Source organism: Rhipicephalus microplus, chromosome 2 (assembly GCF_043290135.1).
Source record: "Rhipicephalus microplus isolate Deutch F79 chromosome 2, USDA_Rmic, whole genome shotgun sequence".
NCBI lineage: Eukaryota > Metazoa > Arthropoda > Arachnida > Ixodida > Ixodidae > Rhipicephalus > Rhipicephalus microplus.
The window spans coordinates 142,560,894-142,584,471 of record NC_134701.1 but is presented as its reverse complement, the minus strand read 5'-3'; the positions used below and the strand labels follow the sequence as shown (position 1 = coordinate 142,584,471).

General features: G+C 44.2%; 1 protein-coding gene across 1 annotated transcript in view; it reads right to left on the bottom strand.

Annotated features, from left to right (window-relative positions):
- The window catches only part of LOC142791927 (uncharacterized), a 57,378-nt gene extending 46,307 nt beyond the window's left edge, over nucleotides 1-11,071 (bottom strand). Inside the window, exon 1 of the mRNA XM_075885587.1 lies at nucleotides 10,843-11,071. Within this exon, the coding sequence (XP_075741702.1) occupies nucleotides 10,843-11,071 (229 nt within the window). The remainder of the gene's footprint in view (nucleotides 1-10,842) is intronic.
- Nucleotides 11,072-23,578: the final 12,507 nt, after the last annotated feature.

Genomic DNA, 23,578 nt, shown 5'->3' with positions numbered 1-23,578 from the left:
TTATTATTATTATTATTATTATTATTATTATTATTATTATTATTATTATTATTATTATTATTATTATTATTATTATTATTATTATTATTATTATTATTATTATTATTATTATTATTATTATTATCGTGAGAAAATAACGCTCACCGATAGTCCCCGTGACCAGCACGATGGCGAGCACAATCGCCATCAGGACCACGACTGCCGTACACACCGTCGATAAAGTCAGCCAACCTCTGCACCCGAAAGGAAGTTATAATTTTCAGTAGTGATTAGGAGGTGTATACAAAGAAAACGCGTGGCGATTTTTTTTCATAACCTATATCAACTTTAAAGTGCTCTAAACCACACTGAGTTCAAAGGCGAAACAAGTTTCTTCTTTGCCTTCACTACCTTTCCTACAAGTGCTGTTGCCGCCTCGCCCCTAAATCTTGGTAAAACACGTGGAATCGCAGCACTACACGCGTTGAGACACACCTGATTTCGCCCTTATCGACAACACGCCGATATTTGCACTTGTTCAGTCGCAAAACGCAGAAAACGAAGTGAAATTTAATAGTTTATTACACGTGATAGTCCCGCGAGAAAATACACAACGGGCATGCGACTGCACGGCAGAGCAGGTTACGAGAGAATTCACAAGATATATGTCTCGTATATCGACCCATAAAACAAGAGAGATAATTTCATCCTGACGTCGCGGGAACAAATGTCGGCGTCATCAATTCGCAACTTTAACCGGCTAGAGAGGGCACTAATGCAGGCCCAACATGGCTGTCGCTTGGGCGATCGTGCAGCCGGCGTGCCTAGAGTTATTGTATATGCCACCGTAGCCTTAAGGTAGCATATACACTAACTGTAGGTGCGCCGGCAGCCGCCACCGGTGTACTGTCACTTCGAACTGCGTAATATTTTCGGCTGCAGCCACCATGTTGTTAAGGCTTTGCTGAGAAGGTCATTGACTCTAGCATGTATTATATCCCACACTGTGAGTGTTGAGCTTTGTGAACACTGCTCGTACCAGGGCCGGGGAAGATCAAGCGGCTGTGCTCGTGCAAAGCAGGAAACCTCGCCTTTGACTGCACGGCTTCTGCGCAGCGGCATTCAAGAGGGCTCAGCAAGCAAACAATAAGGAGTGAATCATTGCTACTATGATTCACAATACCTGGCCGACATCGGTAGTTCACTACCGAATTCAGAATAACCGTAGTAAAAATTTCTAGTGACAAGATATTAAAAAGCAGACACGAACCACCAAAGTAAGGCCGACTAAACGATGGCATGGGCTGGCTGCGTGGGCATACACCGAACGACAGTTACGACGGATGCCGCATGGCGATGCCACCTTCTGTGAAGTTGCGAAATTGTGTCGCAAAGACGGGAACCATGAAGATAGAATAATGAACGTGTTCTTCATATTTTCAAGAGATTGTTTAGGGGCCTCTTTAATGCACTTTGAGGGCCCACTCTAGCCAAAGGTAGCCAACAGTAACATCATTCTGTTGCCCAAAAAGCTGACAGCGTCTCTTATTCGTTCACCTGACGAAGAAGAGACGTTCACCTGACGAATAAGAGAATGGCAAAGATGAAGGATCATGAGTGATACACATTGTGGATGAGACAAGCCTGGCTAAAATTAGAAATTAGATGTGGCATGTGTCATAACAAATTGAACAACATTCCACTATGACTGATCTTGTAAATAACCAAAAGTATTACAGTGTTGAAGACTTTAATAGGGTATTTCCATCCGGAAAAGGCTTGTTTAAAGCATTGCATATAAATTGTAGAAGCATAAAAAGAAAGGTAGACGACATTGCTAATTTTATATGGTCTATAGCTATCGGATTTTATGTGCTAGTTTTCTCCGAGACATGGATTACTTAAAAAGAAGGTGCGCCGTTCTTTCCAGGCTATAGTCATGAACTTCTCGGTCGTAACCAGCAAAAAGGTGGAGGTCTTGCTATTTATTTTAAGGATACGCTTTCGAGTGAACTGCTTGATAAGTATACTGATATGAACGATGATGTTGAATGCATTACAATGTGTGTTGGCCCATTCATAGTAATTGGTGTATATAGGCCACCACATGGCCACAAAAAGAAATTTATTGAGTTTCTTAATGTTGTGTTATCAACTGTTCGCGGGAATACTCCTTGCATAGTCATGGGTGACATAAACATTGACCTCTGTTCCAATGATCCTTATGCTAAAGATTTTGAAACGCTCTTACATACATATGGAAGTACAAATTTTATACGTTCACCTACTAGGATTACATCAACAAGTGCTACGCTCCTTGATATATGCGCCTCAAATTTAAGTTCACAGAATATAAAATCCTGGGTATTTGCGTATGACATAAGTGATCATATGCCCATCTTCTTTCTTGCACGATTTACTTCTCAAATTGGTCAGAAAACAGAGACATCTTTCCACCGAATTAAAAACAGCAAAACTCAGGAACATTTTTTTCAGCTAGTTCAGAACATAGATTGGAACACTGTTTATAGACAAGAAAATCCTGATGATGCTTATAACACATTCATGAGGTTATTGAGTGCTAGCTATGATGCGGCATTTCCACTCCAGAAGCGCTCACGTGGCAGAAATAAGAAATGCAGAAAGCCTTGGATAAATCGCGATCTTTACCGGCACATAAAAATAAAGAATAAATCGTATCATGATTTTATCCGTTCGCGGAACACAGACGCCTTAGCTGAGTACAACAAATACAGAAACGTTTTAAATTCAGAAATACGGAAGGCTAAAGGCTAAACCGAACTACCATGAAAAATTATTTGAAAGCATTTACAATGACCAGAGGAAGCTATGGGAGGTCATAAATGGGCTTACGAACACAAATAAGGGTCGTAATAGGACACAGGACCTAACAATTAATGGTCAGATTTTCAGTGGTGAAAGGTTGGCCAATGTTATGAATGAACATTTCATAAATGCGGGTTCCTTTATTTTAACGGATGAAAAGCGAGATAATGCTTCAACTCCAGATAAGTCTCCTTTGCCGTATTCTATTTTTCTCGCACCCACAGAACCGGTTGAAGTAGAAAGATTAATCAGAAAACTTAAAAACAATGTTGCATCAGGGATTGATGAGATAGGTTCTGTTGAGTTAAAAATAGTGTCACCATTGATATCTAATGTCTTGGCCTATATTATCAACCTCACCCTCACTAACGGTGTATTTCCAGAGCAGTTAAAAGTGGCAAACTTCACTGCAGTACATAAAGGTGGTGATATCAATACTTTAGTGAACTATCGACCTATATCCGTGCTTCCAACAAATCAAAAATATTTGAAGGGGTTATTTATGATAGACTTGCATCCTTTTTTGATAAGCCTCAAATAATAACAAAAAGTCAGTATGGTTTTCAAAAAAATAAATCAACAGAACAATCTCTACTGTATATCTAAGATAAGATAATAGAAAATATGGAAAACAAAAAATATACTCTTGGGCTCTTCCTCGATCTTCAAAAGGCATTTGACTCCATACAATTCAAATCATTGATTCATAAATTATCAAGTTATGGGGTGCGTGGAGTCGCATTACAACTGTTTAAAAGTTACTTTGAAAATCGTTATCAATATGTACAACTAAATAACACTATTTCTGCAAAGATAAAATTAAACCAAGGAGTATCGCAAGGGTCTATACTGGGGTCATTATTGTTCCTTGCCTATATAAATGATATTGACGATATACCTCATTCTCCTGAACTTATAATGTACGCTAACGATACGAATGTTTTCTTTTCATCAGACAATCTAATATCACTTGAGGTCAGTGTAAATAATTATCTAAGCAATCTTTCAAATTGGTTAAGGAAAATGGACTGCGCTTGAATGCAAAAAAAACAACCTATATGATATTCCGACCTATATACAAACCTAATAGTAACAGCTGCAAAATTCGAAGGAAATTGCATCGCACATGTTAGGGAACAAAAGTTCCTTGGTGTATGGTTTTAAGAGAAATTAAACTGGAACACACATGTAAATCATCTGATCACCGTATTAGCGTGAGTAGTTGGTTGTTTTTTTTAGAACAATGCACTTAATCCCATTGAGGTTAAAAATAAGTATGTACTATGCACTCTTCCATTCTAAAGTAACTTATGGGATGTTAGACTGGGAAACGACATCACGATGGAATTACTATGCACTCTTCCATTCTAAAGTAACTTATGGGATGTTAGACTGGGGAACGACATCACGATGGAATTACCATAAGTTAATAACTATATAAAAGAAAATATTGCGCTGCTTTGAAAAATACAGGGGGAATCTACAAGACTTGCGCACTGCTCCACTATTCATTAAACATTCCATACTCAGAATTGATCAATTATATCGTTTTAAATTGCTTCAGTTAATACAAAAGACTAAGCTATATGAAGAAAGTTGCACCGAAAGACCACACTACAGTCTGCGAGAACAAAAGAAACGAGCTCCTAGAACAAGAACCAAGTATGGAAAACAAAGTGTTGCTTACCAGGTACCTCAGGTTTTAAATACCCTTGCAGATCAATTGAACTTTAGGGCTAGTAGTGCGACTTTCAAGAAACAAATAAAGAACTTATTCAGAACCACCGGTCTACACTATCGAAACTACGTAATGGAGTCTCATGCTTTTGCAAATGCTTAAATTGTTCATAAATTTCTATGTCAATTATACGAATGTATACAGCGCAATTCATTGTATACGCATGCATTTTGTGTCTGTTTTTGAGTTATTTCATTGATATCGTTTAGTTGTGAATTTTTACGAGAGTGACCTCTAATTCTTAAAATGTGTTATGTAAACTTCTTATGCTATTTATGTTTGAATTTTGTGTGTACAATAGCAGGTTGCTTGAAACCAATGTATTGAATATATATATTGTTTGTCAGTGCTGATGTCTAAGCTTTGCACTGTCACGGACTGCGGAGGGACAAGGGCCTTCGTCAGGCTGTTCGCCTTTAGCCCGTTGCCCCTACAGTGAGCTCTGTATCCGGCTTACTGTAAATAAAAATACTACAACTACTATTACTACTACTACTACTACTACTACTACTACTACTACTACTACTACTACTACTACTACTACTACTACCTCAGTCGAAAGATAAGAGACTTATAGTATACCGGGCTTACCGGGTTACCGAGTGTACCGTTATGTCTGAATCGAAGTGCGCATGCGCAGATACATAAGTCACCCGTACCGCTTCCCGTACGTGCGGTATTTTTCAGATTTCACGTTACCATGGTAGCGTGGGTGTACGTTATGTACGTAAACATGGCGGTGCACTCGGAAGCCCGCTTCGAAGTGATTTTGGCGTAGTTCTGGACAAATTCACCTTGTTCGCAGCAAACGACTGTTCAAAGTGGCTTCGCCTGCCTTCAGTTAGCTTCGATGACCGAGTATGACGGATAAGTTGGTGTAGTTTTTGAGATAGCTTCCCATTTCGAACGCACCTAGGCCTAACTACAAGATCGATGTAAACAAATCGGCAACGAAGATGTTTTCGCGTTTGGTGCGTGGTTCATATTTATTTACTTTTAAGATCACTAAAATCAACTTTTCACAATGCTTCGCACGGTGTCATAGGCAAAACATTCTCGTTTTCTTTTCAATTTCACTGTTTAACTTTTTAATCATCTAATAGGTGGCGCCACCATCCCAGTTGGGGCACGTAAACCACGTAAGCGCTATCCGGTTAAACTATAAGACGCTGCCCACAACGAACGTTTGCTGCACGGTAACACCATTTCCCTAACCTACGCTATCACGCTAACGCTAAACTATTGCTGTCTATAAACTGTATTTTTTTGTCGAAGTCTGTAAATTGAACCTTCTGCGTCTCCCTTCAATAGCTTCTCTGCAACTCACGTGGGTTTGCACGGACTCCAAAATCAGAGGCAATTGGAAGTTTTCCACACTTCACCTAGCTTTACGCTGCCTCCGGGGCCGAGGCACCTTTGACCAAACACGTCATGTGATGACGACATTACAACTTTAGCGGTCCGTAACGTCATACGTTCACATTGTTATGTGAGAATTTTAGCATCAATAGAAATTTCGTAACCGATGCGGGTCGCCGATCGATGTTCCCAATCGATGAAGCATCTAAGCATTTCGCTTCAATACATGCTGTGATTCATACGTGTGAACCGGCGCTACCGATTTTTGTGCTTGAGCGAAAGCTAAAAGTGCTTTTATTGCCATAGCAGTTATACGGTCCCTTTCGGCTGGATTTTTCCACTGGCGTCGCCGTCACTCACCGCATATGTATACGTATCTATATATGAAAAGTAAGAAAGAAAAAGAATTCGGAAAAATACTTCGGTATGCGGAATCGAACTGGGACCTTTAAATTGTGAGTTCAAGGCGCTAACTACTGAGCCACCAAGGAGCACCTTCTTCAACGTTCAAACAGTGCTATTTATATCTACCACCTACCGCTGGGGACAGGAACCTCGGGGGAACTACCGCGTTTCCAGCATTACCAGCAAGATGGCGCAATCAGCGCGCGTCGCCACATTGTCACGACGCGGCAGCGCCTGCTCTCATCTAACGCCTCCTCTAGAAAGATACCAGCGACTTGAGCCGCAATTGTTCTAGCATGTGAACAAGTTAACTGGATGACGTCATCTGGGTTCCCGGTCCTTTCCCGTTCTTTCCTCCTCCGATCCCCCAAACAGTATCGGCTACCAGCGCTCGCAGCGGCAACCGCTTTAAACCTTGAAGCCTCTGAGATTGAAGCAATGGCTACTGCCATCTCGAAGGCCACATGGTCTTATTTGCGATGGCGTCTTCTCCGAATCCAGCGGAAGTAGTAGTGTCATTTTCGAGCACTCCTTGTGGAGAAAGCATTGAACTACGATTAACGTTCCGTCCCCGTAGGAAAGCGTGCGATGTCACAGGCATCTTTCTAGAGGAGGCATTGTCTCATCTCCCACGCGTACTTCGCCCCGTGGAGAGGCAGCAGGGTGGACGCTAACGCGCGCACTTATCTCGCGGTGGGGACAGTCGTACGTCTTGGCTGTCCTTGGGCTTTCACCGGAACGATTCTGTTGTAGTCACCAGGCGCACAAGGGTCACTGCAATCGTTTCACAGTCGTCGTTTACGAAAACGGTGTGCTTTTAAGACACAGGGGAGTTACAACTAAGGCGCTTATTCGCGTTCATCTGTACTTTAAAGTACGTTTCGTGCGTCATTTGTGCGTGAGAAACGTGGGGCACGTTTTGATCTGCTTGCCAATCTGCACGTGAACATCCAACTTGTTACTATCGCGTTCATTGCTTCGCCTTTGCGGCAAAGCTGTCACTTTTCTATCTTAATTGCGTTCAAAAAGGGTTCGCCAACTCGTCATGTTGCATGGTTCGATTTGATGTAACCACCAAAATATTTGACGCTCTCTTTTTGGTACGTGTACTAATCTGTATTTTTTGCAGGCTGTAATCTCATAAATACCTTGTTACTGTAGTAAAGTAAGAGGTCCCACTTGCTATAAATGGAGAAAGAGCTACAGGACGACGCTGTCAAAGGTAGACGTTGGTGGCCACATTTCGCCAGATATGCTACTTTTCCGAACCATTTGGTGGCGAAAAGTTTTAGTCGGCGCCATGGCACTTTTCTGGCTACGCTTAAACTTCTCGTTTTGCACATTCTAAATGGCTTTACTTATTCATCAATAATAAAGACTGAACATATTATCACTACTCTTTTATTTGGCTATTTGTTGTGTGACAAGAATAAATGATGCGGCTACAATGGCTCCATGTGGCCCGGTGTATTCTGACGCTTTTGAAGTCCACCCAACGGAAACCGTGACCTAGTCTTTTCTTAGAAAAAAAAAATGAACTGGCGTAGCAGTTAAGAGATTGGGAAAATAGTAGAAACTATCCGAGGGAAGAAAAAACCTCGGGTTTCAGCTATGTTGGCGTCAAGCTTAAAGATGCGTGCCTCGGTGGCTCACACGAGAGGGGCAGAATACATGCCTAAAAAATGGTAACAGCATATGGTTCGCAGAGATTTAGGTGGTGTGATGACATTAAGAAGTTCCCAGGTATCAGACTGAATCATTTCGAGCAAGACAAGGTGACTCGAAAACCAGTTGGACAGGTTTTTGTAATTTCTGTGGGCATAGAATACGCTGTTCAATGAGAAAGAGTGAAAGAATGATTATGTTCGAAATTAGGGCATGTGCCTAAACATATTTCGCTGAAATGGCCACGAAGCGTTATTTATTGTAAGCGTCAGTTTAAAACAAACGTTTTCAACAAGTATACAAACACTTTTCACCAGTTCACGCTACCTCGTTCACGGTGTGTTGTCGCTATTTCGACACCTACTATAATATAAACGTCTACACGATAAAGAAGTGTACTTACGCATTGTTTTCCTTATAATCTGTGAAAAAAGTTAAGTATACAAACAAGCACATTTCACTCATTTGCGAATCATTAAACAAAGAATAGATGGTTTATTAAGAGAATGGATTCAGCTATTGTATCATTTGGATGCAATAACATTTGGATCTGAACGATATCAGCATAAAGGTCACCATGTAATAAGGTGGATTGAAGTAAAGAGATACATGTCAAAAGTTGCCGGGAGGGGGGGGGGCAGAAATGGGGCGAGAATGAAAAGGGTGGCAACCCCCTATCCCCATAAGTTCCAGCCTCCCACTCCTTCGCTTTGTAGTTTAAAAAAAAAGAAGCCCTAGAGCTGCTACTGAAGTGTCTCATGTTAGAATAGTAAGAACTAGTGGGGCTCATTTACATGAACACATGGATTCCCGCATAAAAGAAACGTGAACTCGCGATATTCATGCTAAAACAGGCACACCTGCCGAGCACGGTGCGTTACCATATAGAGCCCCACAACACATGTACTTACAGCCCACTCACGACGAGTTCGGGATAACTCAAGGGAAATGGTGAAAAAGCACATTGCCTTGGGCCAAATCACCTCTCAGCAGTGGTCTATCATCCGAGCTGCAAATGTAAGGCTAGAAACGAACCTGCTATCGCGACGTTGCCTAATTACTAATAATGAGCTTACGTGTAAAAGAAGTGAGAAAAATTATAAAAACTCTTATAGAATCAGCAGGGTGGGGTGTATAGTAGAAGTTTCTAGTGTTTTGTAGGCTCAATGCACGGTTAAAGGCACGGAAATTGTTGCACAAAGCGCAACAGCACGAATTAAGACCAAGTCTTAAATAATATGGCTACTCAATAGTTTTCCTATAACATATCAAGACACAGCCATTTCCGAAATGGAATTGAGAGTCTTTTGGTGATAGGGTGGTTCGATTCGCAATAATACGCAATATTTTTCAAGCAACAATGAGGCACCGGAAGCAACACTGGCATAGCCGCTTCACGTTGTAAGGTGATGTCACATCCTACCTAACGTAACAAAACCACGACGCGCAATTGTACTAGTGCATGAACAAGCGAAATGAATGACGTCATCTGCCGAAACGGCGAAACTGTGTCAGTTTTTTTTTTTTTAGCTCGAAACCAACAGTTTCAGCAACGATATCTGCACTCCAGGGTCAATGCAATGTCCTAGACTGTGTGAATAGTGGTCATGCAGTTAAAAGGTTGACGCCGTAACAGGTTCACCCCGTAAACGCTTCCGATCAGTGACGTTGACATTCAGTAAATTGAAATGACTCAGTCGTATATTTTGGCACATGTCATTACCACACTGAAGTCAGGATAGTGTTCTAAATATGATTGATGGCCCTACTGAAACTTTCTGTATGGCATTCCAAGAATTTCATGAGTTTCATTAAGGTTAATACGGGAATAAATAAAACAATGAATGCTAAGCCATTCGACTACTGTGAAGATTGAAGCCAGCGCCAATGTGACTGGTGGGACTGATGTAATGAATCGAACCAGTCTTGGCGTTTCAATTCTGCTTCGACTTGGCGAAACTCTAGAGTACTTCGGCAAGCTCACGCAAATTCGTAGTCCTGCTCCCGTAGTTCTTTGAAAGCTTTCTTCTCTTCGGCGGAGCGCAGTGCAGCCAACGCCTCCTAACCTACACGTTATAGCGCAACTGCCCTTGAAATGGCGACCTTTTCCGGAGGAAGACAGCGCTTGTGCTTGGCTGGGAGAACAGTGTGATCCTGAGAGCCCCTTTGCGAGAGCATGCAGAGGAAAGAAGCGCTTGTGATTGGTTGGGAGGATGGTGTGTTCAAGACCATCACTTGGTGGCAGCATACGGAGAAAGGAAACGCTTCTAATTGGATAAGAGAATGGTGTTATCCAGTGTGTACCCTTGTGAGAGCATCCGGAGGAAGGGAGCGCTTGTGATTAAACGATAGAATTACGTTCTGTAGAGCATGATTTTGCGACATCATCTGGAGGAAGGGATTCCCTGTGATTGGCTAGAAACGATGTGATCCGGAGCGACACTTCGTGATAGCAGGGAGTTATGGAGTGCCAGCTATGGGTGAGGAAGGTTTCTGTGTCGAGGATAAGGGCGAGCGTGACTTGGGGTTTTCTCGTATATACGGCAACAGCCGTTCCAACTTGAATCGGGAAATACAAGCTTCGGTTGAATATACGGAAAAGATATGGTGTCAGAATGGACTCTATATGAATTCCTTATGAAAGCACATTAAATTATTGAAAAGGATGCAAAAAGTTTCAGTAGAGGGAAATCGACAACTGACAGAAACACATCGTTAAACAGGGACTAAACTCCCAATTTCTAAATTTCACGTGGCGCACGTAAGACTCCCTCATTGTAAGACTCCCTCATACGACATTGTAAGTCTTGCAGCAATCATATAGTGACACGTAGTTTTGTGTGACCTACCTTCGGTGGCTTGCTCGACGTCGTACGGCTGTGTGTATGGCGCCTGGGCGTACGGCGTCTGGGCGTATGGCGTCTGGGCGTATGGTGTCTGGGCGTATGGCGTCTGGGCGTATGGCGTCTGGGCGTACTGCGTCTGCGCGTATGGTGTCTGTGCAGTCGGGGTCTGTGCATATGGTGTCTGTCCGTACGGCGTCTGCGCCTGACCGTAGCCGGATGGATCGTACTGCATGACGGCGAGGAAGCTGACAACCTGGAAGTTACATTTTGGATCAATATTCCCGATGTAACGAGAGAAGATAATGGCAGTGGAAGCCCTCTAACTATGGTCATCACTCATCATTTATCAGAGTTTGGGCGCGTAGCAATCGTTATACTAAAGACATTACAGTTGTAATTCCATCGCGTCACTTTCATCGCGTCCAATCCCCGAGCACCACAAATCTGGACTGTGACCGGATGCCGCACTAAGGATTTGGGGCCTGGTATTATGGACCTGCTACCTGCGTCGGAAGGGTAGATGAGCTTATGTGATGAGGCATGTGGCCTAATGAGATAGACCTGACGTGATATCCGTCATTGTTGTCATGGACCTGATGTGTCGTTAACCACACATAAGACCTGTGACCAGGGTTGCCTGGTTGGAAATGCAAAAAATAAGGCAACAAAATCGAAAAAATCAGCCAATACTAGCCACACATGCGTGCAAATTCCTTTAGTGTCTTTTTCACGCGACTAAATGCAAACTGCCTCCACAAAAAATCGAAATATTTCCACCACTAAAACATTAAAACCATAATTCCTGAAATTTGAACACAAACTCTTTACTTTTGAAATCAACTTTTCCATTACGACGTACTGTTCATGACGTTGAAAGAATGCCAACTCAAGCGTCTTGACTTTTTTTACTGACTAGAAGTTGCGACAGCAAGAAGTAAACGGATATGGTATGATGAGCACGCTCAAAATCCCACTTGCTCACATTGAGGCATAATTGTTTAGTCTTTCGCAATAATTTCTCTCGTGATTATAAATCCGAAATTGTAGTTCATACCTAAACCTAAAAATTGGTACAAAAAGAGAATTGTCAAGAATAATTCCTAAATAAATGAGAGTCTACGACTACGACATTTAAAAGTATACGCACTGAAAAACCTGCATACGGCAACACAAGCGCCATATTTTCAAACACACGTGTGTGTGTGTGTGTGTGTGTGTGTGTGTGTGTGTGTGTGTGTGTGTGTGTGTGTGTGTGTGTGTGTGTGTGTGTGTGTGTGTGTGTGTGTGTGTGTGTGTGTGTGTGTGTGTGTGTGTGTGTGTGTGTGTGTGTGTGTGTGTGTGTGTGTGTGTGTGTGTGTGTGTGTGTGTGTGTGTGTGTGTGTGTGTGTGTGTGTGTGTGTGTGTGTGTGTGTGTGTGTGTGTGTGTGTGTGTGTGTGTGTGTGTGTGTGTGTGTGTGTGTGTGTGTGTGTGTGTGTGTGTGTGTGTGTGTGTGTGTGTGTGTGTGTGTGTGTGTGTGTGTGTGTGTGTGTGTGTGTGTGTAGTATCTTTACTCAGTATCTGCAGACATCGAGTTTCCTAAAATTAGAGGGGACTCTGGCGCTGCGATCGTTCGGCGACCATGGGAATGATGGGTAGTACACACATATGCCTAATCTTCGTACTTGCGGGCGGCGAATCGTGCTTGCGGCTTCGTTTATTACTGTGTTTTGGTTTAGTTTTGAAAGAAGGATTCAACCCTTTTGAACTTCGTGACCCGATTTGGAAAGGTAAGTTTAAAAGAATAAGATGGTGAAGCACAACCGCTGAACATTTGCTAATATTTGTTACGTGAGAAAACAGCTCCAAACCACACGAACCCACATGGAGCCAAAAGCAGACCAGAAGTACGGAGATTAGACAAATGTTTGTATCACCCATTATTCCCGTGCTCGCTGAAGCGCCGTGCGTTGCAGCTGCCATAGACACTATAGCGCCAGAGTTCCCTCCAGAGTATATTAGGAAACTGTATGTCTGCAGAATCAAAGTTACAATTCAATTTTGAGAACTAAAAGTTCGTCTTGACCGCTATGCATGTTTGGCACCATATGCTCAGAACTAACGCTGAGAAGCCACAGATATTGATCACTTTGATTGAATCGGGTGGAGAAGAAAGCACCCAAAAAGTATCCAAGGCAATTTTCATGCCGTCACGCACCTAAAAAGGTAGCCCGATTAGCTCAAAGCAGCCAAACCTGGCAACCCTGCCTTTGAGTAATTCGTGATGGCTGATGTAAGATGTTGGAAAACCAACTAGAACAGATGTTTAAGTGCATTCAGGTTTTCGAAGCATCAGGTGACGATGATATCTAACGCACGTCTAAGCATAACATTTGCTCAGCAAGTCAGTGATTGACGTTCAATTTGTCTCAAGAAAGTGAGATTGTCCGCGATACCACACTACAACAAAAAATGCGACCACCTTTTATTCGTCTCTCAATCAAGCACAGCCGCATCAGGCATTTCCCACCGCGCCAGTCATCCACTTCAAGTTGCCCGCCCACCATCGCATACTACAGCGTTTTAGATGCGGAGCATCTAATACTCGAGGCTTGTAGTGCGGCGCCGTCCGCAAGCTTCCTCCTCCTTCTTCCACCATCTGTGCATCCCTTCCTCCTCTACACACCGCGCGCGCTTCACTCCTCCACCATCTGTGCACCCTTCCTCCTCTACACACCGCGTGCGCTTCTCCTCTTCACGAACATTCGCTAGCTGTATAATGTAGCGCGCATGCGCCGTCACGCTTCGAGAACATCGGCAGCTGACGCGCGCGCATGCGCCGTCGCGCTTCGAGAACATCGGCAGCTGACGCGCGCGCATGCGCCGTTGCGCTTCTCCCCCTTCTCGAACATTCGACAGCTGATAGTGCATGCGCCGTCGCGCTGTATATATACTCAAGGTCGGCGCTCGCTCGCTCAGTTGCCGCTCGTCGGTTGGTTTGTACGGCGCGTCGACGTCCAAGGTCGCGGTGAAATGAATTCCAACGAATCCACAAACACAATGATCGACGTCCCTTCGACCAGCGCCGCCCTTTCGCATACGTGTGTACGTGTTCACTCATTTAACACCCCCTCCTACAACCACGTTAACCAATTTAGCCATCGACCCAAGTAAGTCGCAATTTAACACCCCATTTCACAACCACGTTAACCAATTTAGCCATCGACCCAAGTAAGTCGCACTTTAACACCCCGTTAACCAATTATATGCTCCGCATCCTCCTCAGTGTTCCCCCGAGGGAAGCTGCGGGCAATTTTTTTTTGCTTCATTATTCCTCAGAGCAGCTTCAGACTAGAACGGCCTACTCTATAACATCGTCAATATTGCCTCATCATCTACTTTTCAAGAATGCATCACTGATAACCTGCAATGTTAATTGAATCATCACTGTTAGATTTTTACTTGTAGTACCCGCCCCTTATGTAACACCCCCTGAATGAGGGCCCTTAAAGAAATAAAACTGAACTGAAATGAACTGAACTGGCACTGCTTCGGCGTGTGTGATGCCATGCGACACCATGCGACGCAAAGCAGAACACCAAGCATGCCTTACGATACAGGTGTGGGCTTGTAATGCACCGCATTTAGTCCTACAACACCAGCACAATTTTTTGTGAATATTTTGGTGCTCTCGGACACGCTTGACTTAGTTCACCGTTAATTCAAGAGCGAAGTTCTCGCAAAAAGCACGCTAATGCAGCACTACGTGTGGCTTTGCAGCAAAACGTTAATTGCGAGCCGTTACAAAAAAAAAGGTAACAAAAGAGAGCGAAACTCTCCTCCAAAACGTACGACACGCAGGCTGCTTCTGCGTGGTTGACTTCGAAAGTCTTGTCGTGCGCAAGACCCGTTTGTCATCGCTCAGCTACCCTCGATAATGAGGTATGTCTAGCATCCGGACTGGCAGAAATTTAGCCCTGGTGCATAACGCGAGGAATAGATTTTATTGATTGATATGTGGGGTTTAACGTCCCAAAACCACCATATGATTATGAGAGACGCCGCAGTGGAGGGCTCCGGAAATTTCGACCACCTCGGGTTCTTTAACGGGCACCCAAATCTGAGCACACGGGCCTACAACATTTCCGCCTCCATCGGAAATGCAGCCGCCGCAGCCGGGATTCAATCCCGTGACCTGTGGTTCAGCAGCCGAGTACCTTAGCCACTAGACCACCATGGCGGGGCCACGAGGAATAGACCTCTACCGAGGTACGTCATAGCATGACACCACCGGCTCACATGAAGGCGGTGGTTGGCAAAACAACCACACTGGTGGTTGAGCGTGGTACAGTAGCGCGTTGTTTGGGGCTAGTTTTTTTTTCCTTTTTCAAAGCTTAAACTTTATGTCACAATAGCAACATTAGCTGTAGTATGTGTATGGCTGCCATCTACGACGCGCAAATTTCTACATGTTAACCTAACAGAGTTGTGCACCATATGCAGCAACGCTTCCTTTTAAAATCTCTGAATAGCAAACGACAGAAATATCTGCCGAATGATTGATTGATATGTGGGGTTTAACGTCCCAAAACCACTATATGAATATGAGAGACGCCGTAGTAGAGGGCTCCGGAAATTTCGACCACCTGGGGTTCTTTAACGTGCACCCAAATCTGAGCACACGGGCCTACAACATTTCCGCCTCCATCGGAAATGCAGGCGCCGCAGCCGGGATTTGAACCCACGACCTACGGGTCAGCAGCCGAGTACCTTAGCCACTAGACCACCGCGGCGGGGCAAATATCTGCCGAAGGAATGCATACACACGCAGCGCTGCCATGCAGAAGCATCCCACCGACGCAACTTTCTCGTTGATCAGCACCTGGTCCAAGGGAGGGTATGGTGGGTGGGGCAGTGACGTCACGCTCTTTGCAAACAGGGAGAGGTCTATTCAGCAGCACGGCCATTGGCACAACGAGTTGTAGCATCGGCGCGCACCATCGGTGGACGCCCTTCTACGCCTTCACATATTCACTTTCAAAGATGATAGTCTTTCTTGGTGACCTTTGACGCAAAAAAATTTGCTCTGTTTCCGCCTTAACGACACCCCAAACGGCACCAAACAATGTTCCAAACGGCCAACCCTATCCGCACCACTCACCAATATTGCTCAATATTCAGCATTGGTACTTGTGCGATTGTCAATTAGAAAGCAATTAATTCGCATATGCGAGACACCATAACAACACGTCAATGTTCTCTATGTGTGTTTTATACCAGTGAAGGCACACATTTGTAATTATAAGGACCATAGCGTTTATCACGCTGCGCTGACAATGTAACGCTTGCACGAAAAAGCAAGTGTTTCCAACGCTTTACTAAGACGACATGGTGGTGACACCTGCCCGTCGCTTTGCGTTCTACACCTTATCGCCTCCGAAACGGGCGTGCACGACGCACGCTTTCGTTTCCAAGATAACTGCCAGATAGCGCTCATGTCTCAGTTGTGACGTTGCTCGATGCGCTCGTTCGCCTCCGCCGCACGCATCGGGGCATTCTAACCCAGAATACCATTCACCGATTTCTTGCGCAGAACATCAAATAAACGTTTTGTTCACTCTCGCTTGACACAAGACTATCGTCTTTCGACTTCTTTGCACTGTAACATGCAGATACGGGGCAGTCGCAGGCAGTATTCAAAATCAAGATGTCCATTTTTGGTTAGGCATTTGTAGAAAAACGATAAACTCAGTAGTGATAGCAGCTTAGTCAAATCGCATTACGCAGAAAAACCTCACTCACCGATTCAGATAAATATGTCGTCCGAGGATCAGCAGCAGCTCAGCTGGCTCGAGAAATCCGTGCGCCTCGAGGGAAAAAAATGAGCTTGCGCATGATGATCATGATGATCATGGTCCGCGACCAATGCACGCTGGCATTTGTTTCTGTGGCACGATTCGAAGTGTATGTCATGTCACATAAGAAAACTGGCTAAATCAAGTCAAGTCAAGTCAAGTCAAGATCCTTGACGATGTGGCGCATACCCATGCTGGGGGATCGGCCAAGAACCGGATACCTTTCATAACTTTCTTCCCTAATATCTTTTCTAAATCTCTTTTGTCAGCCTTTCAGTTTCCTCTTCCTCATTGTTCTGAAAAAAATTGGTGGTGCCTCCCTAATTGCTTCACGTAATTGAAAGGCATAAATATTAGTTACCATACTACGATGCTGAGTCCGCTAATCAATTTTCCCTTTCACAGGTCTCGTTTGACGCTGTCACCTTTATGTCTTTCTTCGAATGAGAATGGATATCAGAGTCATATATTTAACACGCACGTTGTTTATTTACAATTCGAAGAAAAATATTACTAGAAGGACTTCTTCAAAGAATGGGATCAAATTTGCCACTCACAGTGATTCTTTCCTATGGTACGACCGCACTGAGTTTTGGCTACAAAAACATCTGCCATGCAGTTTTTTCTCTACACAATCGAATCAATACAAAACGAATTGAATGAGGAGGTTATCTGATTTCAGTTTTCTTTTCTCAATCACAATTCTTTACTTTATTTTTTGTTTCTACTTCATTATCTCAGTCATTTCGAAACAATAATTAATAATAACTATGTGTCTGTCATTCCTGAGCCCCAATATTGCCATGTATGTTAATTGCTTTCTTTTTACGTGGGCAAGTTTCACCCGCAGAGACTGTCAGCTACACTCAGTGCAGAACGTGCCGCAAAGTTTTAGAAGCTTCACAATTACTTTACTCATTTTGTTAGCATTACGCTCCGTACGCGAACAGTCAAGTTCATTTGAGAGATTACGCGAGCACCAGGGACAACGCTAGAGGGCTCGGTGGCTATTGCACGGCCCTTTTTAGGGGCGAAGCTCCTTATAGCGGCACCCGTTCCTCCCTCGTAGCCGTTGTAACAGGTGTAACATTTTGACCTCCAAGGTAATGCCGGTGAGAGATTTCTTCTTTGCGTTGTTTAACAATGAAAAATAGTGCTCAATATACACAGCAATGGCTGCTAATGGGGATTGAGAGACACGAGCACTCGGCTTTTAGTTAACACCCACGCTGCATTCCACATTAGCAGCCAATGGCATGCACATTGAGCACTATCTGACAAGAAAGGGTTGCTACGTTATACTCGCTGTGTGTAACCTCCTTAGTTTTAGAATGAATTAATGCAAAACTTTATTACAAACAGTTTTAGGGGCGAAGCTCCTTACGGCGTGGCTTGGGCGTCCCTCGTAGTACGTAACCACCAGTGGCACATACCCGAAATAGGTATAACATTTGACCTTCAAGGTGGTGCCGGTGAGAGATTTCTTCTGTGCGTTGTTTAGCAATAAAAAATAGTGCTCAATATACACAGCAATGGCTGCTAATGGGGAATGAGAGACAGGAGCACTCGGCTTTTAGTTAACACCCACGCTGCATTCCACATTAGCAGCCAATGGCATGCACATTGAGCACTATCTGACAAGAAAGGGTTGCTACGTTATACTCGCTGTGTGTAACCTCCTTAGTTTTAGAATGAATTAATGCAAAACTTTATTACAAACAGTTTTAGGGGCGAAGCTCCTTACGGCGTGGCTTGGGCGTCCCTCGTAGTACGTAACCACCAGTGGCACATACCCGAAATAGGTATAACATTTGACCTTCAAGGTGGTGCCGGTGAGAGATTTCTTCTGTGCGTTGTTTAGCAATAAAAAATAGTGCTCAATGTACATGCCAATGGCTGCTAATGGGGAATGAGAGACAGGAGCATTCGGCTTTTAGTCAACGCGCACGCTGCGATCCCCATTAGCAGCCATTGGCATGTACATTGAGCACTATCTGACAAGAAAGGGTTGCTACGTCATACTCGCTGGGTGTAACCTCCTTAGTTTTAGAAAGGTTTAGCGAACGTTGGGCCGTAGTGCCATGAATACAGTGAACTAGTATATACCACAAACTCGAGGTGGTTAAAAGTGGGAAGTAGACCCGAAGCGCAAGCCGTAAGAAAGTGTGCGTGTGCCACCTCTCATTTAGTCTTTGGAATGTCCGCTGGATGGCGGTGCTTCTATATGGGAAATATATGATGAAAAGATGCTAGATGGTGATACTTGGAGTGTTGAATAGATGGACGAACAGACACACAGACAGATGCACGGATGGACGCATGAACGGACGCAGGGGCGGATGCATGAACGAACTCAGGGACGGGCGCACGAACAGATGCATGGATGGTCACACAGACGGACGCATGGACGGACGAATGCTTCGCCCCACTCTCCATCATTCACTCCGTGGATATGCTGCCATTTTGTTTTCCGGTGAAGGTGGAGCCCTCAGTCCAGGGCCTCTGTGGCATTTGCCATCTGGCAAGCTCTGTCGATCAGCTTGAGCTGTTCTTCAGGCTTAGAGCAGGACAGCGCAGCCTCCCACTGCGCCGGTGTTGGTGTACAGTTTCTTGGCACTACCTGTGTGTGTTGGCAGGCCCATTTCACGTGGAAAAATGTGGGGTGTTCTCTGCATAGCGGGCATTTGTTGGTGTATATTCCCGGATAGATTTTACACAGAAGACTGAGATTGGGGTACGTATTAGTCTGCAGCTGTCTCCAGGCAACCGACTGCTCTCTGTTGAGGTCTTTGTGGGGAGGGGAGTATATCCTCCTCAGGGCTCTCTGGTGTTCTAAAATTGCTCCATAGCGTCTAGTGACTGTGGCTGGTTCCTCGTCGTTGTGCGCCCCGGGTCGGCGTATTCTCGGGCAATGGCGTCGGCACGCTGGTTCCCTGTCATAGTTTCATGGCCTGGTGTCCACGTTATGGAGTAGCTCGAGAAGTTGATTTTTCTTCCCTTGAGTATGCGGATGGCAGCACTGAATAAGCGTCCACTGCTGTACCGTCGACACGCTTCTTGCGAGTCAGTAACTATTCCTGTAGTAGACTCTTCGCTCTGGTGTGTGATGGTGAGAGCGATCGCTACTTCCTCAGCCTCGAGGATGTTGTTGCTTCTGATCGAAGTGCTGTTGACTTTCCTAAGTTGGTGATCAACAACGCTTACAACTGTCCCGGAGTGCTCTCTGTATGTGGTCGCGTCAACGTACAATACGTCGGTTCTCGCCTTGAATTTTTTTTGTGCTTATGATCAGGCTTTTCTTCGATCCTTAGGGATTTCTGGATGCGTGTTTCGAGGTATTGGGCTGACTTCAATGGTCTGGCGAATGTCCTTTGGTATGCTCGCCGTGTTATTGATTTCTCCACAAGCACCCCACATGCCCAATGTCTGCAACGTGTACCTGCCCGTAGCAGTCAACAGTAATCTCATTTTCTGCGCAACAAGATGCGCCTCGATGTGTTCTTGCACTGTGTTGTTTATCCAGAGTTTAAGGAATTTCTCTGTCGAGGTGCTGACAGGTACACCAAGGGCGCACTTTTAGGCTTTTCTGAAGATTGCCTCTAATTGTTCTTTTTCCTGTGGGAGTGGTGTTTGATAGGGGACACTGTTTACAATCCTACTGACCTCGAGGGCCTGTACAAGCCTACAAGTGTCCTCCTCCTTCATACCCCGTCTTTTGTTTGAGATTCTGGTGATCACCCTCGTGATTTGCGCTGTAGTGTTTGAAAGCTGTCTGACGGTGTGGTCTATACGACAGTTGCTTTGTATCCACATGCCGAGAATCTTAATTCGGACATTTGGCAGCAGTGGTTGCGGCTGTGTACAAGCATTGACCCTTGTGTTCGCTCCGTCCAGGTGGTGAATCTTATCTGCACGGCTCACTGGACGGCACTGCTTAGCTGCTGCTGCTGTATCCTCGGCACGTGCAACTACGTCACTGAACTTCAGCCGCTACGTTCGCCATCTACTGGACAAGGAGCCCTACAAATAGACCATCGTTTGCCATTGCTCGTCATTTTGGCAGCAGTGGTTGCGGCTGTGTACAAGCATTGACCCTTGTGTTCGCTCCGTCCAGGCTCATTGCTTCTCGGTGCACTCCTTTCTGTTTTGCGTTTTTTCTCGCTTCCACTGCTGCCTTTAATATAGTTTATTATAGTTTATTTTCTGTTTTTATTTTGTGTCTTGTGTTCCGTATTTTGAGTTTACTTATATTCATTACTTATCTTGAGACTGCCGACTTGAGCGGAACTAGCAAAGGAATTACAGGCTCTTCGGCAGGAGGTCGCAGAGATGAAAACAAGCCTTGTGATGTTCAATGACCTCTATGAACGTGTAAAGAATGACAATGAGGCACTAACTAAAGAAAACAAGGTCCTGAGGGATGAGAATAAGAAGCTCAGTAAACAAATGTGTGATCTCGAACAATACTCGCGACTTAATATTATTGAGCTGAAGGGAATCCCTAAGACAAAGGGCGAAGACTGCTTGGCAGTCGTCCAGGTTATCGGTGAGAAGATTGGTTGTTCAATTGCCAATACAGACATAGACGCCGCACATCGGGTGCCCGCAAAGAATGGAAGCAACATTATTGCGTGATTCTGTTCGAGAAACAAGAAGGCTGAATTCGCTAAGAAGGCAAGAAAGGCACGCCTGTCTATTACAGATATAGGGTTTTCTCAGAGCACAGGCCCTAAACCTGTGTATGTGAATGACCATCTCACACCAGAGCGAAAGCGCCTTTTTGCACAGGCACTTGCGCTTAACAAAGCCAACCAGTGGAAGCATTTCTGGACTGACAATTGTACAATCAAAGCCAGAAAATCGGATGACAGTCGCGTGTTTCGAATTGCATGCGCAGAAGATCTCCGAGTATTCTCTTAGATATCCTATCAGTCCCCATTTTAAACCAAGCTTAGATCAACATGGCTGCGTTCTCGTGCCAGCAAACCTCACAATTGCTACTCGAGAAGTCACCAGCCCTATCACTACTTCACTTAAACATTCGCAGTCTTAGAAAGCACCAGGATGATCTTGTTGCGTTGATTTCCTTGCTTAAACATTCATTCTCTGTCATATGTTTATCTGAAACTTGGTTGTCTGGTAATGAGGGTAACTTGTACGGATTGCCAGGTTATTATTCTGAATACTGTAATCGGGAGCTCCGTCATGGTGGTGGTAGTGCCATACTTGTCAACTCATCCTTAACCTACACACGCCGTAGTGACATAACCTTCAACAATATTTTATGTGAATCTGTTTGGCTTCAATTCAACCATAGTGTTACACCATTGAATAGCCGTAGTACTATTATATCTTCCCTTTATCGGTCTCCTTCATCATCGTATTTCGATTTTTGTAATCAGTTAAGCATCATTCTTAATAACCTAGGGAAGGAAAATAAAAGCGTTGTTTTATGTGGTGATCTTAATATAAACATTATTGATCCTGATAGTGCATCATGCTTAGAATATATGAACTGTTTATACTGCTTTGGCTTTACGTCGCATATTTCAGCACCAACTAGAAACGATTTACTAGGTTCGAATACGCTAATAGATGCTAGCGATTTACTAGGTTCGAATACGCTAATAGATGCTAGCTAATGATGATAGCGTTCCGCGTACGAGTGACCATAGCATTTGCCCCAATGTGCTGTCTTGGCAGGGCCGTAATGATAGTGGTGGCTTTACGATGAACACGTTTTGCTATCGGCCACAAAAAGGATAGCCGTTGTGACGGCTTATCGCTGTCATGAACCTGTGCGAGGGAAGCGTGTCGTTCGTACGTATAATGTTAGGGAGCACTGGAATCACCGTGCGCACTGACGCGTGAGCGGATTTGTCACGTGGTATTTTTGTTTTTCGCGGGCATTTGTAATTAGCAGAAAAAACACTAATACTTCACAGATATAAAGTTCAGAACTGTTTATTTGGACATTTTGCAAACCGATCTACAACTTTTTCATTGACATTTGTTATCCATCTTCGGCAATTCAAAAGTTAGTTATTTAAACATATCTAATTAAACAATATTTGACAACACAAAAAATAGTCTGACTAACCCAAGGCAACAGTGAGCAACATGCAACTGGTCGCGTAAAATTTACGTGTTCCGGCATATTTTAAACACTGGCTAATATTACGTGGGACACACTGTATATACCTTACCATATATTTTATATACAATACCATACCATATATCGTGCAACCGGCTATGCTGTGCTTTCATTAGTGATAGCACATCATAGATTATCTTTCGATTAATTTCCATATTTTTTTCTCGTTTTCACGTCCTAGCAATCAGTCATTTGGTCCCCACAGATGGTTGTCGAAAGAAGGCTATGCAAGCCGATTGCGGTGAAAAATGTATCCCGGTCGAACTAATCTAAATGAAGTGCTGATGTGAAGAAAGAAAAATTATGACAGCTCTTTTGTCAGTTTACGTGTTGCTTAGGAACACAGTGTCAGCTAAAACGTTGTAGAACGCCGCCGAAACGGCGAGAAGCTTTAGTGAATGGGCCACTTATGTTCTGCATCGTTTCCTTAGTTGCACGCCGGACTTCCGTTCAGTCGCTCGGTGTGCTCTGCGTAAACTAAGCTTATTTTTGCCCCCACTACAGTAGGCGGTGCTGGGTGGCATCATAGTACTTATCTGCTGATCCGAATGTCGTGGGAATGAATCCCGGCCGCGTTGACTGCATTTCGATGCAGGTAAATGCTACAGGGCCCCTGTACAGAAATTTCAATGCAGGCCAAATATTCATAAGGTGCCGAAATTTCCGGTCTCGAGTCCTCCACTGCGGTGTCTTTCGTAATCGTACCGCTGGTTTTCTCTTTTTTTTTTTGACGAAAAAGCCTACAATTATTCT